The 21,454-nt window shown below is 37.6% G+C and overlaps 1 protein-coding gene across 2 annotated transcripts in view; it reads left to right on the top strand.

Moving 5' to 3' along the window:
- The window catches only part of CA13 (carbonic anhydrase 13), a 49,569-nt gene that overhangs the window by 5,822 nt on the left and 22,293 nt on the right, over nt 1-21,454 (top strand). The window contains exon 3 of one of the 2 annotated variants that reach the window (XM_020995754.2): nt 9,123-9,241. The exons of the other annotated variant lie outside the window; for it this stretch is intronic. Coding sequence (XP_020851413.1) covers nt 9,123-9,241 — 119 coding nt within the window. The remainder of the gene's footprint in view (nt 1-9,122; nt 9,242-21,454) is intronic. 2 annotated transcript variants of the gene reach the window in all.

Below are 21,454 nucleotides of genomic sequence, written 5' to 3'. Positions count from 1 at the left end.
AGATGACAGAGAAAACTCTATAAAAATTATACCTAGAGATATTTTTTGGAGTCTCTGATATCCTTTTTTTTTTTTGATTTAGCTTTGACAAATCAAATCAAATGCCACCCTAATTAGAAATAGAAGTTTTAAAAAGATGCTATTCATTGGAAGAAAATATTCTTATTTAGAGAAAAGTTGCTATAGTTCAGCAGTAATATGCTAGATTTATGTATAGTTTTGCAACTGGCAAAAGTTACTTGCCCTCAAAACTTTCTTTCCCATATTTCCAGATTCAGAGTGGTGATATATCTTTTGCCAGAGCATAAATTACTTGAAGGAGCACTGAACTCTTGCTGTAGACTTCATTTCCATTTTTATTTCCCACCTATTTCATGCATAATCAATCCAGTTTCTTTCTAGCTTTGATTCTTAACCTTTTAAGCTAATTGGTATGCTATGAATAACAGATATATCATAGACACATTCCAGGGCTATGAGTAAAGGCTCTAAATACAGAGTATATATTGTTATGATTACTATTACTATCAATATTTAGTGTCTTTGAAATATCAGTATTTAGTCTCTTTGAAAAAATTATTTTGGGTCATTTAAAGAAGATGGGTCATCCCCTTTTTGTTTTAGGATAGGTACTTAAGATTGTATATTCCCTAACAGTTAGCAGTTTGTTCTGTACAAACATATATTATATTTTATTGGAGAGGGCTTGTATTATCTTCCAGAATTGGTGGGTTGTGGGCTTTATAATAGCAGTGTCAAACTCCGATACAAATGGATCCCTACCTGTTGCATATTGATTAACATTATCTTTGTTGTATTGGGTTTGTATTTATTTTGTCAAACCTATCCCAGTTACATTTAATTTGGTTCTTGAGGCTGCAAGTTTGATAACTCTGCTTTGTAAGAAGGGAAAGCAAAAAGAACCTAGTGGCAGAGTTATGCAGCTCTGGGGATTGTGGTTGTCTGGGTATCTTTCTCAGTGCACCTAGGTTTATGCTCCCCTTTGGCGTGTCTCTTGGTTTGTCTGGGCTATAAGCTACTTGAAGTCCTAGGGACAGAATGCACCAAAATACTAAACAGTGATTATTTTATGTCACAAGATCTGCATTCATGACAGGTTTCTACAGGGCAGGGAATATTGCCATTCTAACCTTTGTATCTATCTCCCTTCCTAGCATAATGCCTAGTACCTAGGAGGCACTTAATAAATGCTTGTTCACTTGAACATCTTTTGAGCCCTTTACTATTCTTTTGAGCATGACTGTGTCAGAAGTCAGGATATCCTGATAGTATTCAAGGAACCCTGAGAAGCAACCACCAACATACAAAGGGGGTTCCCCTTATCTTTGTAACTCCAGAGCTTGTGGAACTGGGACCCTGGCAGGGAGGGTGCCCTTTGATAGCAGGGGGTGGTGTTAGACTTCTTAGATACTCACTAGTTATGTAACACTGACCAAGTCACTTAACCTCTCCCAGCCTTAGTTTTCTCATCTGTAAAATGGGTGTAATAGCACCTAACTCAAAGGATTCTGAATTGATGAGGTCACAGACAGACCAATTTGAGTACTTTCATTATTATAACTTTCTTTGGACTGTTCACAGGGCCAAGTCTTCAGTGACTCCTGAGGCTATAGCCTCTTTACTAGCAAGAGCCTCAAGTCAAGGGGAATAAAACAATGATGACAAAAATAGCTCACTTTAATAAAACATTTTAAGGTTACAAACCCTTTTTCTCTTCTTAAAATTTCTTGTTTTGCTAATTGTATCAGGGTGGGGGACCTGCAGCCTTGAGGCCACATGTGGCCTTCTAGGACCTCAAGTACAGCTTCACAGAGTTTAGATTCTGTCAAAAGGCCACACTTGAGGACTGGCCACGTATTGCCATGAGGCCCAGGTTCCCCACCCCTGGTCTAGGTGTTAAATAAGTGATGGAGAAAATGTCAATAACCTTAGAAAGATGTCCTGTTTACATATTTGGAAGGAGAGAATTGGGTTGTTAAAAGTTTACTAGCACCCCCGTGAATGGTAGGTGTTTTTCAAATGGCAGAAGCCTATGAAAGTTGCATTACACAGGCAAGTAAAGGACTAGACAGGACAATAAAAGGGGATATGAAATTTCATTTCAAAACATTTTTTTAGATCTCTACTTTTTTTTAAATCATCAATTTATTTTTAACATTCTTTTTTTAAAACATTGAGTTCCAAATTCCCTCCCTTCCTCCAGCCCTTCCCCAACCCATCGAAAGGGCAAGCAATATCACATCAGTACGGACCCTTTTTCAAAACAACGTTATAAGGTAGGTAGGTGGTACAGATATCATTACCCCAATATAAAACTGGGATATGGAAACTGAAGCTTAGAGAAATTAAGTGGCTTGCCCAGGTCATGTAGCAAGTATTAGAGCTGGGACCTAAACTCAAATTATTTAACTCCATTCTCCACCTGTAAGGATTGAAGTACAGCAAACTTAGGAGGGTGAGGAAAAGTTCCTGATTGATGTGATGTTTAAATTCAAGTCTCTGTCTTCCAGTTAACAAGCCTTGAGAAGGGGAAGATGCAAGAGCTGTCATTTTGTCCTTCCTGGCAGAGCCCAGAAGGTACAACACCAGAAAGACTGATTGGGAGTGGAAAGTAACACACAGAATTGCATTGGTAGAGAGGCAAAGAAAGAAGACCAGCCTAAGCAGATAGTGCAGTGACAGGCATGCCTTGAGGCGGGCTGTAACATAGGCAGGGTCACTGACACAGGAGGAAGTGGTAGACCACCACTGCTTTGGTCTGACCAGTAATGAGGAACCTTTGCAGGACCTCCACCAGCACCAGGTTCCCCACCAGCAGTACATTGAAAGGCTGGTCACTCACCCCACAGAAAGGGGGAAGGGGCAAGGAAGAAGCCTGAAGGGAAAATGCTGTAATTACAACCAGGAAGACAGAACAGTTAATCTGCGGGATGGGAATGTAGTGGCTGCTTGTTGGCAGTAGCCCTAATGAAGAAAACAAGGTGGTGCAGTGGATAGAGCACTGGGCCTGGAGTCAGGAAGACTTGAATTCAAATCCAGCCTCGGAGATGTATTTGCTGTGACCCAGAGCAAGTTACTTCACCTCTGTTTGTCTTAATCCACTGGAGGCGGAAATGGCAAACCACTCCAGTATTTTTATCAAGAAAACCCCATGGACGGGATTGGCATACTGTGGTCCATGGGCCACAAAGAGTCAGACACGACTAAATGACTGAACAGTGAACAGTTGGGGTGAGAAGGGGAGGGAATCAGAAAAGATCTCGTGAGCTGAGTTCTGACAGAAGCTAGAGATTTTAAGATGCAGAGGCCTGGTAGGAACTGTATTGCCCACACAGGGGACAGACTGTGCAAAGGCACAAAGATGGGGGATAGAATGTTGTTGGACAGGAAGGGGCTGTTTGACTAAATTATAGAAAGTATAAAGAGGAGTAAAATATAAGGCTGGAAAGATGGGTTTGAGCCAGGCTGTAAAGAGTTTCCTTCCAAATGGAGGATTTTTATATTTGATCCTAGCTTTCAGAAAGGGATATTTACTAAGGTGATTGATATGGTAAGAACAGTTGGCACAAAACAACCCACCCCCTCCTAAAACAAAGTCTTGTGATCCATAAATACATATAGAGTCCAGGGGAAAATGAGCTCTAGCTTAGTGAGTAATGTGACAAAGGTATAACCCGAAGCTCCTGGTTGAAAGTCTTCTCTCATTTGTGGGATGCTCAAGAAGTTCTCCATAAGCGTAATTGATCTATCTTTCCATCCTTGGACCTCAGTACGGACACTGCTGTATCTGGCTGCTATGGGGGTCCAAGGACGGGCAGGAAAGTGGCAGAGGGTGTGAAGGTGCCATGCTCAGATGTTAGTGAGAAGATGCGAAGTTCAGAATCCTCTGCACCCTTCAGGGTTTATAAAGTCTTCTTCTGGCCAAGGTGGGGTGGAGTAGGAGATCTGACTAAGGCTGAAGTGGAAGACTTTCTCTCCCTGACAGATTTTTTCCTTCTGAAGGGGTTTAATAAGAGTGCCATACTAACTCTAGCTTCTGGATTGAATCCCTTCTCAACTTGTTTGGCAATTTATAGATGATCCTTGGGGCATAACCAAATTTCTTTGGTCTATATAAGCATGATGCTTGTGCAACTCATTCTAGTTCAAAGTACTTTTTAAAGTTAATAATAATAGCTAGCATTCATAGTTTTAAAGTTTGCAAAATACTTTAAATATGTTAACTCATTTGATTCTCACAGTAACCCTATAGGTAGGTGCTTTATTATCTCCATTTCACAGATGAGGAAACTGAGTTAGTGAAAGCTTAAGTGACTTGTCCAGCGTCATTCAGCTAGGAGCGTCAGAGGCTTGATTCAAACTCAGATTTTCTGGACTCCAAATCTTGAACTCTGTCCTCTAGGCCACCTAGTACCCTCTAAGTTTGAGGCCTATGATTGAATTGTTTGGGCCCCTCATCACTTACTCTAAATGGGGTGGAGTTGAGGGTAAATCAGCCCCACCCTTATGGTGGTAAGAGCCAGCCAGCACTGCTTCATTAAAAAAGGAAGCATGCCAGACTAGCCTCATTTCCTATTTTGATAAGATGAGTAGACTTATTGGTCAAATGAATACTACAGATATAGGTAGAATATATAGGTATTAAACAAAGGATTTGACAGGATCTTTCATGTTATCATTGTGAACAGAATAGAGGGGTAAGGCCAGATGATAGTACAGAGATATTCAGAATTGGTTCAATGAACAGACTCAAAATATAGTCATTAATGGGTCAGTGACAACTTGGGGTCTATGTTGTTTAAAATGTTTATTGTTAACTTGGATAAAGCATTGGCAGAGGCTTATTAAATTTGGATGAAGGGGTCAGTTTCTAAACAGATCTTAACATAGTTGGAAAGATAGCCAAATTTATTGAAATGAAATTTAATAGAGATAAATATAAAAACAAGAGTACCAGAAAATATCAATTTTACAAGTACTAGGTAAGACATAGCCAAATAACAAATTGTTTGAAAATGTTTTGGGGGTTGTAGTGAACCATAAGCATAATATAAGTGGTCAGTGTGATTCGGCAGCTAAAAAATCTAGTGTGAACTTAGATCCCATCAAGAGAGGTGTAGTGTCCAAAACAAGCAAGATAGTAATATCATTGCATTCTGGCCCAGTCAGACCACATTTGGATTACTGGGTTCAGTTTTGAGTGCTATGTATTAGGAAGGACATTGACAAACTGGAGAGCATCCTAGAGGATGATCAAGATGGTGAGAGGCCTAGAAACCATTCAGTGTGAGAACTGGGAGAAATAGAAAGGCATAGCAAAGATACAGGAAAGACATGACAGCTGTCTTTAAGTATTTGAAGGGTCATCATGCGGAAGACAGTCTAGACAGTGGTCAGGACAAGGATCAATAGGTAAAAGTTTCAGAGAGGCACATTTAGGCAAGTCATAAGGAATCTGATGCTTTGGGAGGTAGTGAGTAGTAGCCCTTACTGGAGGGCTTCAAGCATAGACTAGGTGACCATTAGTTGGAGATGTTACGGCTACAATTACTGTGGACCCTTTCAGCACTAAGATTTTAAAATGCATGTTCAATTGAATTGAATTTTTCAGATGTGACATTCTGTGTAAGGGTTCATTAGTTAATTGCCTGTAAAAAGTGGAGCTTTTATTTAGATCACAGGGAAATTTCAAGGATAAATTTGAAAATGTCTATAAAATGCCATGTATCCCATAGGGATAAGAACTTAATGAAAGTGGGTCGACATTATTTTGTATTTCTCAAGATAAGTTAAAAGAGAAGACTTTAGGTTCATTTTGTGAATTAAAAATGTGCATCGGGATTTAACAAAGAAATTAAATTTCTTGGAGAAATCTTATTAGACAAAGAAAACTGCTGCTAATATATACTTGTAAAACGAAGAGATGATATAAAAGATCTTGCTATACCAACTTCATTTCTTTGGGGGGGAGGGGGAAAGGTTAACTCCATCAAGCTTCCAGTAACCATGAGCAGCATTTTGATCACAGGCAAACAATAGCAAGGGAAGCTTCTCAGTAGGAAGATTGAAGGCTTTAAGCTTGGCAGTGGGTTGTGTTAACTGCATACTCAGTGAATGGTCAGGCTTGAATCCCCAGTTGCAGACTCGACTTCTACCCTTCTCCAACAGTAGAGGGTGATGTGAGATTCTTCAGCAACATGGGGGATATGAGAAAGTTTTAGAGGAAGATTCCTGTTTACTGTAGTATTAAAAAAGACTCTTTTGGCTCACAAAAGGTAGTTCTTTTCACCCCCTGATCCAAATAAGAATACTCTTAGGGATTTTCAAGCTTTCTTCTAAGCCTGAGCTTGAGAACATTGAAAACAAGGTGGTTACTGTGATATGTCATCAGAATGCAGTGCTATTGGCGAGGCAGTGGGAGTGGAGTGAAGCCAGCAGCAAAATGAGTGTCAAAGAACCTAACTTCTTTTCCAGGAGTTGGTGTAGTCATTTAACCTCACCAGGCCTCAGTTTTCTCGTCTGTAAAGTAAGGGGAGAAGACTATATGATCTCCTTCATCTCTTCCAGTTCTAAAGTGCTATGACTGTATGTTTACCAGCAGACTATGCAGATTACCTGACTTATTGTCCCCACTCAGGTATAACCTAGAAACTTCAGTATCTGGGACTCCCCTAAAGGCAGCCACCAGCTCCCCTTATAAGTGCTCAGGCTTACAAGGCTTCAAAATATATAACATTTTAATTTACAAACTAAAGGATACAGAGAGGATCTATGTCCAAATCCATGGGTTAGAGACCCCTTAACTTCTCTGATGGGCTACCTTTCTGAAAGGATCTGTTTTCCCTCCTTGACTTATACTACTGTCCTGGATAGAGTTCCAGTAAGGGGGGAGCTGGAGTTTGTTTTTCCGCATTGATGATGTGTGCTGTCGATGCGTTTTTTTTTTTTACAGTTCTCCTTTGAACCACTTTTCCTTGTGCAGGCCTCCATTGTTATTTTGTCATTTTTCCTTCAATCCTGAAAGGTATCCTGGTCCTTTTATTACATACTTATTTATGTACATATGACCTCCTTTGTGGATTGTGAGCTCCTTGAGGACAGCCTAGGACAATGCCTTAGGTTCAGTAAATGTTGATTGAATGAATGACTGTGGCTTTTCTTAATTTTTTTCTCATAACTGCCTTGCTTTATTTTGTTATTTCTTTTAGCCAGATATTAAGGAGCTCAAGTCTTGCTCTTGTCTTTTTTTTCTCTTTTTATTTGTTCTGAAGGACGGCTCTACCTCAGAGTCATGTTCTTCATAGCTGCACCCTTGTTGCTCTTAGCACCACATTGCATATCTGGCCTAAAACCCAAGGCTCAGTCAGGTGGCCTTCTAAGGCAGCTTTTGTTCTGTCACCAAGTAGTGCGCATTCTGCCTCAGGATTCTGAACTTGACTCACTTCGGGAATGTGTTTTTGTTCTGCCACTTTCCATTCTCCTAGACCAGCTCGTCCTCTCCTTTTTTCAAGGTTCATTCTACAATTATTATTTAAACTCTGTAATCTGCTTTTCATCTGCCGGTGAATGGTTTTATGGTTCAGCTCAGGTCTCATTATACAACAGGAAGAAACAAAGAGACAATATCACTGTTGATTGCTTTCCGTGAAGTGTTTCATTGCCCCTTAGTAATTGACAGCTTTATTTTGTGAAGCACTCTATTTAGATAGACTGATTTCATTTAGGAAAATGTGTCTTTTAAATCACTTGCCCTATACCTGGCCTTCAAAAGTGTTTTTTTAAAAGTTCCAGAAGCATACTTGGATTTTTATCTTAGATTTGTGTTGTAGAAACTGTTTTTAAAAGAGTGAAAGAGAATGGAGTCCTCTTTTCTAATATATAAGGTTAAGAGCTATTTATTTTCAGTTTTTCTTTTGTCTTCCTCTACTGAGGTTCTGGGAGATTGATGTCTTCTTTATCGTAAAGACATCTGAAAGAATGAATCCAAAAGGAGCCCTTGCCACTTGGCCTCTTCTCAACACTGTGATTAAATATTCTCAAACCGTGGTCTATAAGTATGAGCTATTTTAATTGACAGGAGTTTTTAAGGTCAACATTTGTTAGTCACAAATAGTAAACTTGAAACACAGAGTCCTGTTGAGCAAGGGAAAAGTGACTTAGAACAAGTAGATCTGTACAGCAGTCACTGTGCATTTCTGCCTTCCCGCATGAAGCGCAAAGAAGAAAATGTCTCAGGTGAAAAATAAGATTTCTACTCTTTGATTCTTCTTTAAGCCGGATACTTCTGTTAACATTTCTCCATTGTCATGTAAGGCACATTGTATTTGATTCCTTGTGACATCCTGTTTACACTCTAAAGGGAGGATGGTTTTAGCTGAATTCTTTGCCACCTTTCTCTCTCACAATCAGACTGATACAAATGGTTTTTGACAGGGGCTCAATAGTGCTTATGCTACTTCCATCTCTTCCATCTTCATTACTCTCATTTCCTTTTAAGTCTGCTCAAGATAGAGGAATTGTGAGGAGACCAATTAAGACTGCCTTCAACCTTTGAAGCTTTTGTGTATCTCCTTTGTGTGCATCTTATTGCCCTGGCTTTAGCATCTGTAGAATGTGGAGGCTGAGCGAGATGACAGCATTCTTCTGGGGTCCTGAAGTTCTCTGGTTCTCTGTCTTTTCCCCAAGGGGACCAGAAACTATCCAGTAGCAAAGTTAATTTTTTTGAAGAGGGAATTTTGCCATGACTGTGAATCTTTCGTACTGATGTGTTTCCGTCAGAGTATTAGATGGAGGGAAGAAATGCTTTGGAAGCCTTCTATCTCAGTGAGAGAGGAGAGATCTGACCTTACAGCGTCATTTTTAGAGGACTAAACTAAAGCTCAGAGAGGATGACTTAGTTCAGGCTGGAGGATTCCTGATTTCTGATTCTGATTTTTAATTCCTCTGCCCGTTTTGGCTTTCATTGTATTTAAACAGGGAAAAACATTCCTTCTTGTTTTCTAAAAAGTTACTATGTGGACTCTATAGTCTTTTAAATCGTTGATCTTCAAGATTACAAAGAGCTGTTTCTTGTTAACAATTCAAATTTTATTGGTTTTTAGTTCTGAGAGGAGGTCCCCTCACTGGAACCTACAGGCTACGACAATTTCATCTTCATTGGGGCTCCACTGATGATCAGGGCTCTGAGCATGCAGTAGATGGAAGGAAATATGCAGCAGAGGTAAGACATCTGAATATATATTCAGGGCTGATATAGAGAGGGTATTTACCTATTTGCTATGACTTGATGGGTAACTAAGAAGAGTTTCTTGCCCAACCCAGGTGCCAAGGGGCCTTAAATTCCAGTATTCTTACTTTTGGGTTAGGTAGCACCCTCTCCAGAAACTTAAAGGCATAAACATTGGCAAGGAGAAGACAAAGTTATTCCTATTTTAGAGGACATAATGCTTTAGAAAACTCTGGACGATGAGTTATGGTTAATAACTTCAGTAAAGTAGCAGGATGCAAAAATAAATATACAAAAATCTTCAGCATCACTATGCAGTGTTTACAAAAATTTAGAGGAAAATTTAGAGAAATTCCATTCAAAATAATACAAAATGCACAATTTAAAACATTTAGGATTTACCCTAACAAGACATGTGCAGGACTTGTATAAGTAAAGCTACAAAATATTCTTTATAAAAATTAAGGAAGACGTAAGTAATTGAGAATATTTATTGTTCATTGTTAATCTGGGTCAATATAATAAAATGATGATACTACTTAAATTAGTTCATAGACTTAGTAACAATCAAATTTTCTAGGGGTTACTTTATGGAACTAGATAAAATAATAAAGTATGTTAGGAAGAACAAAATTACTAGGATCACAAAAGAAATAATAATAATAAAAGGAATGAAAGGGACCTAATATTATCAGATTTTAAACTATACTATAAAGCAGTTAGATAAAAGCTATCTATAGGTTAAAAAAATACAAAAATAGATCAGACTAGTGTCAGCTGAACCAAACCTCTTGGCTTGCGAAGGCTGGAGCTGAATGGACAGAGCAGGCAGGAGCAACTGTGCAGAGACTAAGACAGAAGTTTATTTTCAACAGTGAGGGAAATAGCTGGCAAGCATGGAGGGAAGTTAGACTCATGCTCTAGGCCCCCTCACCCACAGTGGGAGACCATGCCTTAGTTTGGGCAGATTTCAATACTTAATCCAATGGCTGCACAGGGAGCTTGTAGCCCTGACAACGAGGGATAACAGCAATAATGAGACAAGTTTGATTCATAGCAGGTCTTCATGACCAGACTGCAGGTACTTGTCCAGGCTCAGGGAGCACCTGGTGCTGGTCAAAGCAATACAATAATTATGTGAAATAATCCTGGGATTTTGCTGTGGCTGAGATCATCCAGAGGGTGAGAGCAAAGGATTGTTGTTATGCCAAGCTCAGGCCACTGCTTGCTTGCTGGGCCTTAGCTCTGGAAAATAGGGTGTCTCCTAATAGTGTCTTGACACTGGATAGGCAGTCAGTCAGCAAGCCTTCACTAAGTTCTTAATATGTACTAGACACTGTGCTAAGTGTAGGGATACAAAAAAAGGCACAAGCAGAGGAGCACAGTAGCCCAGTGTTAGGTAAACTCTGTTGGAAAAATTGAATAAAAATAAAAAAAGTTTAAATCAGTATTTTATACCATATATCATAGTAAATGCCAAATAGATTAGTGACTTAAATGTAAAAGCCTATATACATACACAACATTTGAGGACAATCACTGTTTCCAGCTTAGATTGGGGGATGGGAATTTATAACCAAACAATAAAAAGAGGCCATCATAAAAGAAGAAAAAAAATTTACCTGGAATAGAAGAAAAACGTTGAGTGTGGGAAAAAAAAATCTTTGCCTCATCTATCTCTGGAACAAACTAATGCTGGTATAAATATAAATATATATATATATATATATATATATTATATATATACATATATATAATATATATAAATATATATGTACACACACACATACATATATATAAAATAAACACACACACACACACACACACATATTCATGTCCTGACTCATTCTGACCCTGTGACAAACATGGAAATGATCATAGCTCCTAACTGGACAGTAGCAACTGGCCTACAGAAGCAGCTGTGGCGGAAGACCCAAGGGTCCCCAAATACCAACTCAAACCCTCACCCAATTTCTGGCCCTCCTTAGGAAACCCATATCTGGTATCAGTAAGTAACCCTGGGAATTTCTCCACCACATCTGGGTCTTATTTAGCAATACTCCTTCCCATATCTGGCATTGATTAACCTATTCTCTACCAAATCCATATTTAAAGTACAAAACTTCCTCAGACCCTACTCCTACTGTGTACTGTCACTCAAATCTTTGATACCATACACATCTCTTTTTCTTAAGTGAGTGACTCTGGCTCTGTGTGTGTGGCTTAATCTTTGTATTACTGGAGAGAGAGAGAGAGAGAGAGAGAGAGAGAGAGAGAGAGAGAGAGTGTGTGTGTGTGTGTGTGTGTGTGTGTGTGTGTGTGTGTATGCTTTGATTTTGCCTGCTTGCTGCATCTCTTATTAGTAAGTCTCATGCTTATAATAGCTTCCAAAGTACCAGTTTCCTATAAATCCTCAAGCCTGAGTCTTTGCTCTAACCTGAGCCATGAGGTGAAATATAACATATGTATATATGCTTATTCAATGCTTAATAGCTGCCAAACTCAGATTGACTAGTCTTGGTGCTAGAGGACAGATGATGAATCACACTTAACTCTTCTCAGTAGAGAGGTGGAAGGCAGTGAGTGGGGAATGTTACACATGTGGTCAGACATGGTTGCTGTGTTTGGTTTAGCCTAATACTTTTTCTTTATTACATGAAAAGGTTCATTTTAGGGATGGATAGATATTATGTTGAAAAATGCTTGACTGAAAAAGATATCAGTAAAACTTAAAGTGCTACCTTTTATTGGGCAGTCTATAAAAAAATACAATGCAGATGTTCATAGAAGGGGTAATATGTTAACATGAGCTAGTTTGTTTTCCTGTGTCACAGGAGGAACTAGGGCAGCTTAAAAGTCCTTACTAGAGTATCTAAAGAGAGGAGAAAGAGGACACCAAAACCAAACCTGATTTTTGTTTTGTTTAGGGCTGGTCTTATCCATAGTTAACACAGGCGTTAAGGTATAGTAAGACACTGTAACCACTGCAAATTAAATATGTGCTATCAAAAATGAAGTTCCATCTCTTAGAAAAGTGTGAATTCTCCTGTACTACACATTCATTATACCTTTACAAGTATAACTTGAAATCCAGGTTCATTCAATTAGAAATATTGATGAAATTATGTCATAATCTTTCAGGGATATATTTCCTACCTTCCAGAAAGTTCTGACAATTACTCCTTTTACTATAATTATGTGTATATAGATATATGTGTGTGTATATGTGTGTGTGTATGTATATATGCATTATTTATTAATTTTAATAGTTTTAAATTTAATAGTTTTAAATTAAATTAAATTAAATTAAAATTTAATTTAATTTAATTTAATAGTTTTATTTTTTCCAGACCTCCAGTTGGGGATGTGTATATGTGACAAGAAAGATTGCTTTAGTTTGTAGTAGCAAATGCTTATAGTGCTGAAATTGATTAGAAAAAGGCGGAAAAGTTGTATGACACATATAGAATCTGTCCAAATGAAAATAAATTAACTGGAGTACAATCCAGGCAAGATAGAACTGGTACCATGAACCAAAGATAAATTTTCCTTATTTCCTTTTAGTTCTATGGAAGTCATTGTATATTAACATCTACTCATGATCATGAGTGGTTCTGAATACCTTTCCTTTTAAAAATATTTTTTCTCCTGTAAATTGTGGTCTGCTCTTTAAAGAAAAACAAAAAAGCCATTTACATAGCACATTTAAGTTTTTAAAAATCTTACTTTATTGATTTTTCATTTTTAAATCACCATCATTTCAGAATATAATTCTTGCTAGCCTTTATAACAAAGATGAAAAAGAAATATGGAAGAAAGCAATGCAGCAAAACTAATCAGTCCATCATTCATTATAGTAGATATAATATTCCACTCCCATGGTGCCCCACTGTAAAGAGGGGGAAGAGGTATGTTTTCTTACCACTACTCCAGAGCTTGGTCATTATGCTTCAGTGTTCACTTTTTTTCCTTTTTGTTTACATTGTCATACTCGGTATATATAATATTTTCCTTGTTCTCTTCACTTCATTGTATCACTGAGTATAGGGCTTTCCTTGCTTTCATCTGAATTCTTCATGTTTATAATTTCTTATAATGCAGTAATATTTCATTTCATTTATGTTCCAAAATATGTTGGTTTTTGCCCAGTCAATAGGTATCTACTTTGCTATCTCCCCAAAAAGTGCTACTATGAATATTTTGGTGTATATGGGACCCTTCTTTCTGTCTTTGACTTTCTTGAGTATACCTACCAATGTCAGAGAGTGTGAATGTTTTTGTTACTTTTTTGGAACCGTTACAAATTCCCTTTCAGAATTGCTGGACCAATGCTTGCAATATTGAGTATCTCATTTGAAACTCATGACACTTCTGTGAGGTAAGCATCATAGGTTATTAGTATCACCATTCTACATATAAGGAAATTGGGGTTCAAAGAAGACTTCATCCTACTGTCAGGATTCAGAAGCATTAGCATGGCTATCTGGATCTTAGCATTTTACCTTACAAATTTCTAATTAATTAGCTACTAATTCGGTTTTTAAAATAAATTTATTGATTGATATCTTTTGTTTTCACATGACCTACATTTCCCAATGTATCCTTCCCCATTTCCCTAGCCTTATAACAAAGAAGAAAAAAGAAAAAAAAGTTAAAGAAAACTAACAACACATTGAAAAAGTCTGGCATTATATATAATGTTGCACACCCATAGTCTGCTGCCTTTGCAAAGAAGCAGAGGAGATTATCTTTTCATATCTCTTCTTTGGAGCCCAGCTTGGTCATAATGATTTCAAAGCATTCATTATTGATTGTATTGTTCTTTACATTTACATTGTTGGAGTTATTGTATGTTTTTTTCTTGGTTTCACTTACTTTACTCTGGATCAGTTCATATAAATCTTCCTATGCTTCTCAATATTCATCTTATTAATAATTTCTTACAGCATAGTAGTATTTCATTACATTCATATACTGCAACTTGCTTAGCACATCCTCAGTGGAAGACCTTCTGTTTTGTTTCCATTTCTTTGCTACCACAGAAATACTGCTATAAACATTTTGGTTTATGTGGGACCCTTCTTTTTACCGTTAATCTCTTTGATATATGTGCATCTTTGGGGCAAAGGGCATAAATGCTTTAATCACTTTCTTTACATAATGCCAATTGCTTTCCAGAAGTTGGGTTAATTCACAGCTCTACTGGCAGTGCATAATGGGATAATCTTCCTACAAGACCTCCAACATGGATTATTGATACTTTAAAATTTTTTTCCAGCTGGTTTTATGGTTGTTTGGTGAAGTCTCAGGATGGGTTTGATTTGTACTTATTATTAGCAATTTGAAGCAGTCTTTCATATAGTTTTTAATACCTTTAAGTGCTGTTTGTTATCATCTGATCACTTATTTATTGGAGAATAGCTTTTGGTCTTAATTATTTCTATTTGCTGTCTATCTGGCATATCAGACCCTTGTCAGAGATATTTGAAACAAATACTTTTCCCCAGCCAATTGTTCTAGATTGGGTAGCTGGTCTTGTTCTCTCCTAATTTTTTAGGGTATGATCTTTAATATTCAGATCACATATTCACTTTGAGTTCATCATGCTGTGGGGTGTAAGGCAGGTACCTGATTAGATGTTAACTTTGCTTACAACTCATGCTTTTTAAGATTTAACATGCTGTCTCTAGGCTTGAGCTCTGGCTTCTTTTGACCATTTCTGATTTCCATAAACTATAAATAAACATAACTTTGCCTCATTAATTTACAGCCACACCTTATATTTTTGTAATCAGCCAATAAACTCTTCTTTAGCAGCAAAGTTTACTTGTATTGGCAGAGTGTTTTGTGTGGGAAAACCTTAATATCCTGATATTTGGTAAAATCTGATGGCCCAATCAAAACAAGTCTTGGTTCTTTACCTTCTCAGAAAGGTGACAAGCATTTTATTAGTAGTTTGCTATTTATTACTGTTTATTAATAATTTGTAATATTTTACTTGTACCTGAAGAAAGTTCACACAAAGAACACACTATTATGAAGTTAATAAAAAGACAGCATAGCTTAGGGGAGAAAGGGTTGTCTGGAAAATCTGGGTTCAAGTCTTGCCTCAAACATATACTAGTTGTGTGACTGCACCGCTTACTTAACCTCCCAATGCCCCCAGTCAACTTTCTAAGGCTATAAGTTGCAGATGAATTATTGATCTACACTGGTAGAATTTCCTTTATTGTTGAATTCATGTGTCTGAACTATGTACCCAGACAAAAGGAAGAGAAATATTTTATTTTTACATTAAGAAGTGAAATTTATAAACATTTACTGTATATGATTTGTTGTGTAAAGTTTTTCTGAGAACAATCTCCAGAGAGATTACATCACTTGTTTTTGCTGTGGATACTCCCTCCAAAAGTATAGATTTCAACCCATCCACACCTTAACCTGTTGTGTGACTTGTCCATGTTCTCATGTAAGTACTGAATAGAGAATCCAATCTGCATTCTGGGTCCCTTCTTATAGACCTCCTGAGAATATGTGATTACAGGGAGCATCTGACCTGTCCACTGGTTTTTCCATCTCTCTTGCTACACATGACCAGCCCATTTCCTTTTCTGGTAATATATTTCCTTGATTATATCTTTTACCTCACTTCTCCTGCACATTTCTTCATTGTTAATATGCTATAGGCTGTCTGTGCCAACCATGCAGATCTCCGTTGCACCTTTGGTTGACTTTTCAATGAAATACTTTGGAAATAGTGGTATCCCATGACTCATAGACATAAAACATCGCTGGAAGAGTGTTAGTGTTTAAATTAACGGCCCTTTGTTTCAGGAAGAAGTCATTAAAAGTGCTACACAGTTTTCCCTAGGGTATTTAACCCCTTTTCTTCCAACTCTGTCTGATTTTTGGCCCAGTTCATTCTTCATCTGCAGTGTCAATACAATGTAGATGTACTGATGGACTAACTAACTCGAATGGGTGTTAATCCAACTACAGATCATAGTCTGGATAACGGAAGTCTTCATTCACTTGACTTTCCTGGTGTGGATAGTTAGGACCAACTCTTCTGAGTAATTATGGTTTTCACTTAAGAGGTTTTGCAATATTATGGGCTTTGAGACAATAAACAAAATGTCTTCTGCAAACTGTAGTGTCTTGCGAATCTTGCTTCCTACAGGGAACCACTCTTCCATTTGGATTATGCATCAGACATTCTCCATGATAAAAACAAATACCAAAAAAAAAAAAAGATACAAATGACAAAAGCAAAAAGTGTTTCTGTTCCCTTTTTTTTTGACCTGCTGTCTATAATCAGCAAGTTGTTTAACAAAGTTATCTTGATGTCTTTCAAGCTTCAACTTTCAAGCACTTGTGGATAATTTTTAACATGTGCTTGGAGGGCAGCTTTTTGGAGGAGAGGACTTATGCAGCATTTTGCTCCATTGAATACAATTTTTTTGTAGTCAGCCAGCAATTGTCAGAGTGGCATATTTGATGCTTACTACCCTTGTGACCTTGGACAAGTTGCTTAGTAACTTTGAACCTCATTTTCTTCATCTGCAGAATGAGGAGGTTCGACTAGATGCTCTCTGAGGTCCCTTCCAGTAGTAATAATAGTAACAATAGCTAGAATTTATATAGCACTTTTAAGATTTGTAAAGCATTGCGTATATGTTATATTTCATTTAATCTATGCTCTTTGATCTAGGAGCTCTCCATAAATGATCTTTAATTTTCTGCACTTTTTGGTCCGTTGTATGAATTATCATTTGGGAAAGCTTACTGATACCCTTCTTTGGCCTTCATCTAGGATGCCCTTCCTGAATTACTGTTAAGATTCTATTTAAAAAAAAAACACCTTGTAGGGATGGGCAAGTAGGCATATGGGTTGATCATTATTGGTGTTTTCTTAGCCAATTTTTTCCAGTAGTAATAATATCCATGATTTTTCTCCCCTGTGAGTTTGGCATCATTCACTCTTTAAGATATTTTGAGAATTGATTCCTCAGTGACTTTACAACCTAACCAGCTTCAGCACGAGCTCCCTCTGTGTATACTTGGCCTACTTCAGATGGTGCCTTTAACCCATCTTTGCTTTTTTTAGTGCAGGTTCTATTTCTTCAAACAGCATATATAGGTTTGTGGTGTTAGAGTCTAAACATAGGGACTTTTCTGTCACTGATAGAATCAGCTTTTTATGGCTATCTCAATAGATTGCTTCTTTTTTTTGTCTGCCATTTTCCAGTTTTAACCTTAAATTCTTTCCAAATGATACTATTTAATAGTTTCTTTATAAGCTTTCTGAGGACATGTTTTTCCTTCTGTTGTTTCTTTGATGAGACAGTGCTGCTCATACACTTCGCCAGCCCACTTCTGTAAGATTTTATAGACAAGTTTATATTCTAACTGGTGTTGCTTTTGTCTTGCTTATTCTCTCTACTTGTCAAGATCAGGTATTCACTGGCTGATGTCTTGATCCTTTTCATTTTCTCTATGTTGCTATTGATTTACATTGGTTAAATTTCCTTGGGAAATGGTTAGTCCATTCTGCCTATATCTTCTGATTTGGCTTTGATTTTGATCTTTGCTGTAACAAGTTGATGGGCTGACTCTACATATAGCTGGTTTGGAAATGACTCTGTAACTAGTTATTTCCTCTTTGTTAAGAGATGATCACTTTTTGGGTGGAGGAAGGAGTCAGTGTGGGGTAATAGAAAGTACAGTTGCTGGTTGGGAGTGAAAGGAACAAGCATTTATTTAACAACTGTTATGTGCCAGGCACTGTGCTAAGTGCTTTACAAATATTATCTCAATTGATAACAAGAGAACATAGATTCAGATGCCAACCCTGGTGCTTACTCTCTGTGCCCTTGGGCAGATTACTTTACTTCCCTGGGCCTCAGTGTCTTTAGCTCCAGATCCAATGGGGAGGAATGTTATTGGTTGTTTAAATTTTCCGGGCCTAACAATCCTCTTCTTAAAGAAAACAATCTCAATAAATATTCCCAATATATACGTGTGAGGCTTCTGTGTATTTTGCAAGTCTTTGGCTGCTCGTATTTGTTATTCTTGAGCCACATTTTTCAGTATGCCATTCTTCCCTTTGTTCACTGTTGTACTGAGGTCAAAGAATCTTAATGTGTATGTTTAATTTGGAGGGTCTTATCAGGTTACTCATAGAGTTTTGCTGCCTGTAGACATTGATGACCTTGTATTTTTAAACAAATGCTTATCATGAGCTCTGAAATACAAGATGCTTAAATATTCCATAAAGTGGAATTTCTTGTCACCTTTAAATGTAGGCTAACGTCAACTATGTCATTTCCTTTATTTCTCTAAGTACTGTCTGTTAATCATCCTTCCATTCAGGTGTAACTTCCTTTTGCATTCTGATTTCATTTATTGCAAGGGTTCTTAATCTGGGGTCCTTGAACTTAAAAAAATATTTTGATAACTGTATTTCAGTATCATTGGTTTCATATGTGTTTTACTTTATGCATTTTAAAACATTATTTTGAGAAGGAATCCGTAGGCTATTTACTAGGCTTCCAAAAGTGCCTATGGCACAATAAAGGTTAAGAACCCCTAATTTACAGTAGGTATGTCAAGACTTATAAGGGTGATTGAAGTGATTCAGTTTCTCCAGTGGTATGTACATTTCTTCGCTGGACAAGCGCCCCATATTTGTAATATCAAAAATTAAAGTAATATTGATATAAGGCCTAAAAAAAAATCATGAAAACACTTGCAGAGGAATTTAATCATATCACTTATCAATCTTAATATTCTTGCTATAAATGAAACCAGAGTGCAACATGGGAGTTACACTTGAAAAGAAGGATTGGGGAGGGGATTAAGCACCGGCTATATGCCAGGCACTGTGCTAAGTGCTTTACTAATATTATCTTGTTTGATGGCTCACAGGTTCCTCCTTAGAAAAGAAAATGAAAGAGTTGCCAGAGTTGGTTTTATCCTGAACCTAAGACAAAAAGAAGCACCACTTCATGAGATACTTGGTCATCTTAGCAATCTATTATATTTTAGATTGAGCTTTCAGCCCCACTATGGCTAGCGGTCTGGAGACTACACTCCTTATTTTAAAGGTGATCAAACCGAGACTCAGTGAGGTTTAATGACTTCCTCAGAATTCAAACTCAGATATCTTGGCCAAGCCAACTCAGTTTCTGTTGTACTGTGCTGCTTCCATTTCTGCCTCTGTCAAAACATAGATGAAAGATGTGGGGGGAGGGCCTGCACTGAGGGCCATTTATTTTTTCTCTTGTTAGTTGGGTTGTGGCCAAACAATTCATCCTCTTGTGGCCTGCCTGCTAATAACGAGGCTCTCTGCACTAAGCTGCCCTGGTTCTCAGAAAGCTGACACTCTTGGCTGCTCTTTGGTCTATAAAGGCCAGCTGGATCTTGAGCTCCAGTGGCAGAGCCATCAAGAACCCAGCCACCATCACAAGGCATTAGAGTAGGATTACATCTTCAGACATCAAGTTTTGAAATGATAGATTTAGATTCAGGTGTTGAAAGGACACCAGGGCATGACTTACTCTCTTCACTATTTTTTTTTTTAACATGTCAGTAATATTACTGGAAAGTGGTGTTGCCTCAGGAAAAAAAGAGATGATAGGTAGGTTAAATATAGGGTGTCCCAAAAGTCTTAGCAGAGTTTTTAGCTTCAGTAACTTTAGAAATATAAATACTATAAACAATTTTTTTTTGAAAATTTTAATGTTTACATTTTCTCTTGTACTTATTTAGTTTTGTGAGTTTTGAATAATTTGAATAATGAAATTGTTCAGAACCTGTTTCTCAGAACCAAACCCAAGTTAGGAACTTGCAGAGCTCAGACCAGGAGGGTAGTATAAGACTTTGCCTTAGATAAGACCACTTTGGAAGCACTACACGTGTCCATGTCTTCAGCTGAACTATCTGTCCCAGAGATCCTGGGATAACACTGTACTTAAACCCTCCAAAAAGCAGCAGCAGGACCAGCCCAGATATTCCCTTCAGAAATGTTCAGAGTCTGGCCCCAATATAAAATTCAAAGGCTGGAAGAAGGATAGAAGAATGAGCAAACAAAAAGTCATTATGTATTGTGTACATAGAGGTAAGGTATCTCATAGCAAAAACTGACCTGGAAAATAGATTGAGGGAAAAATTTAAGAATTGTTAAGTAACCCAAAAGCCATGATAAAAAAAAAAAGAATGTAGACATCCTATTTTAAGAAAATTTAAGAGAAAATTGCTCAGATCTTTTAAAACCAGAGGGAAAAGTAGAAGGAGAAAGAATCCACTGGGGACTTCCTGAAAGAAACCCCCAAATGAAGGAGTTTTCATATCATAGTCAAAACCCAGAGTTTCCAGATCAAAAAAAATGATCAAAAGCAGCCAGAAAGAAAGAGTTCAAGTACTAAGGAGCCACAGTCAGGGATCATAGAGGGAATCTAATTAAAACGACTGGAAGTGGTTCTGTTATTTCTTGATGATCTTAAAAGAACAATGAAAACAGAGAGAAAGAGGAATACTACAGGGGTGGGGAACCTGTGGCCTCGAGGCCACATGTGGCCCTCTAGGTCCTCAAGTGTAGTAGTTTGACTGACTCCAGACTTCACAGAATGAATCTCCTCAATGAAAGGATTTGTTCTGTAAAACTTGGACTCAGTCAAAAGGTTACAGCCAAGGACCTAGAAGGCCACATGTGGCCTCGAGGCCACAGGTTCCCCACCCCTGGTTTATGCAATGACCACAATATTGTACAGACAAACAACTTTGAAAGACTTAGGGATTCTGATAAGCATAATGACCAGCCAGGATTCTAGAGAACTAATGATGAAACATGTTACCCACCTCCCTATAGGAAGATGATGAAAGACTCAGAATGAAATATTTTTTCGGGGGGTGGTGGAGAGTAGAGATATGGCCAATGAGGAAACTTGTTTTGTTTGACTGTGCACTTTGTAATGGGTTTTGTTTTCCTTTCCCAATTAGGACAGGAGGGAGTGGGAGGGAAAGGAAGCAGATTTTTTCTGATTGAAAAATATTAGTTAAAAAAAAAATTAAGTGAGTAACTTCTTCCACATTTAGAACTGTTTGAAATTATCTTATGCTCAACATGATTTTCTCACTTCTTTGCCTAATGAATTTCTTCCTGTCCTCTAAAACCCACCTCCTATGTGAAACCTACCGTGATTCCCA

This window comes from Phascolarctos cinereus, unplaced genomic scaffold (assembly GCF_003287225.1).
Source record: "Phascolarctos cinereus isolate Bilbo 61053 unplaced genomic scaffold, phaCin_HiC Scaffold_4;HRSCAF=312, whole genome shotgun sequence".
Classification (NCBI taxonomy): Eukaryota; Metazoa; Chordata; class Mammalia; order Diprotodontia; family Phascolarctidae; genus Phascolarctos; species Phascolarctos cinereus.
Note: the sequence above shows the minus strand (reverse complement) of the source record. Positions and strands in the feature narration are given on the sequence as shown.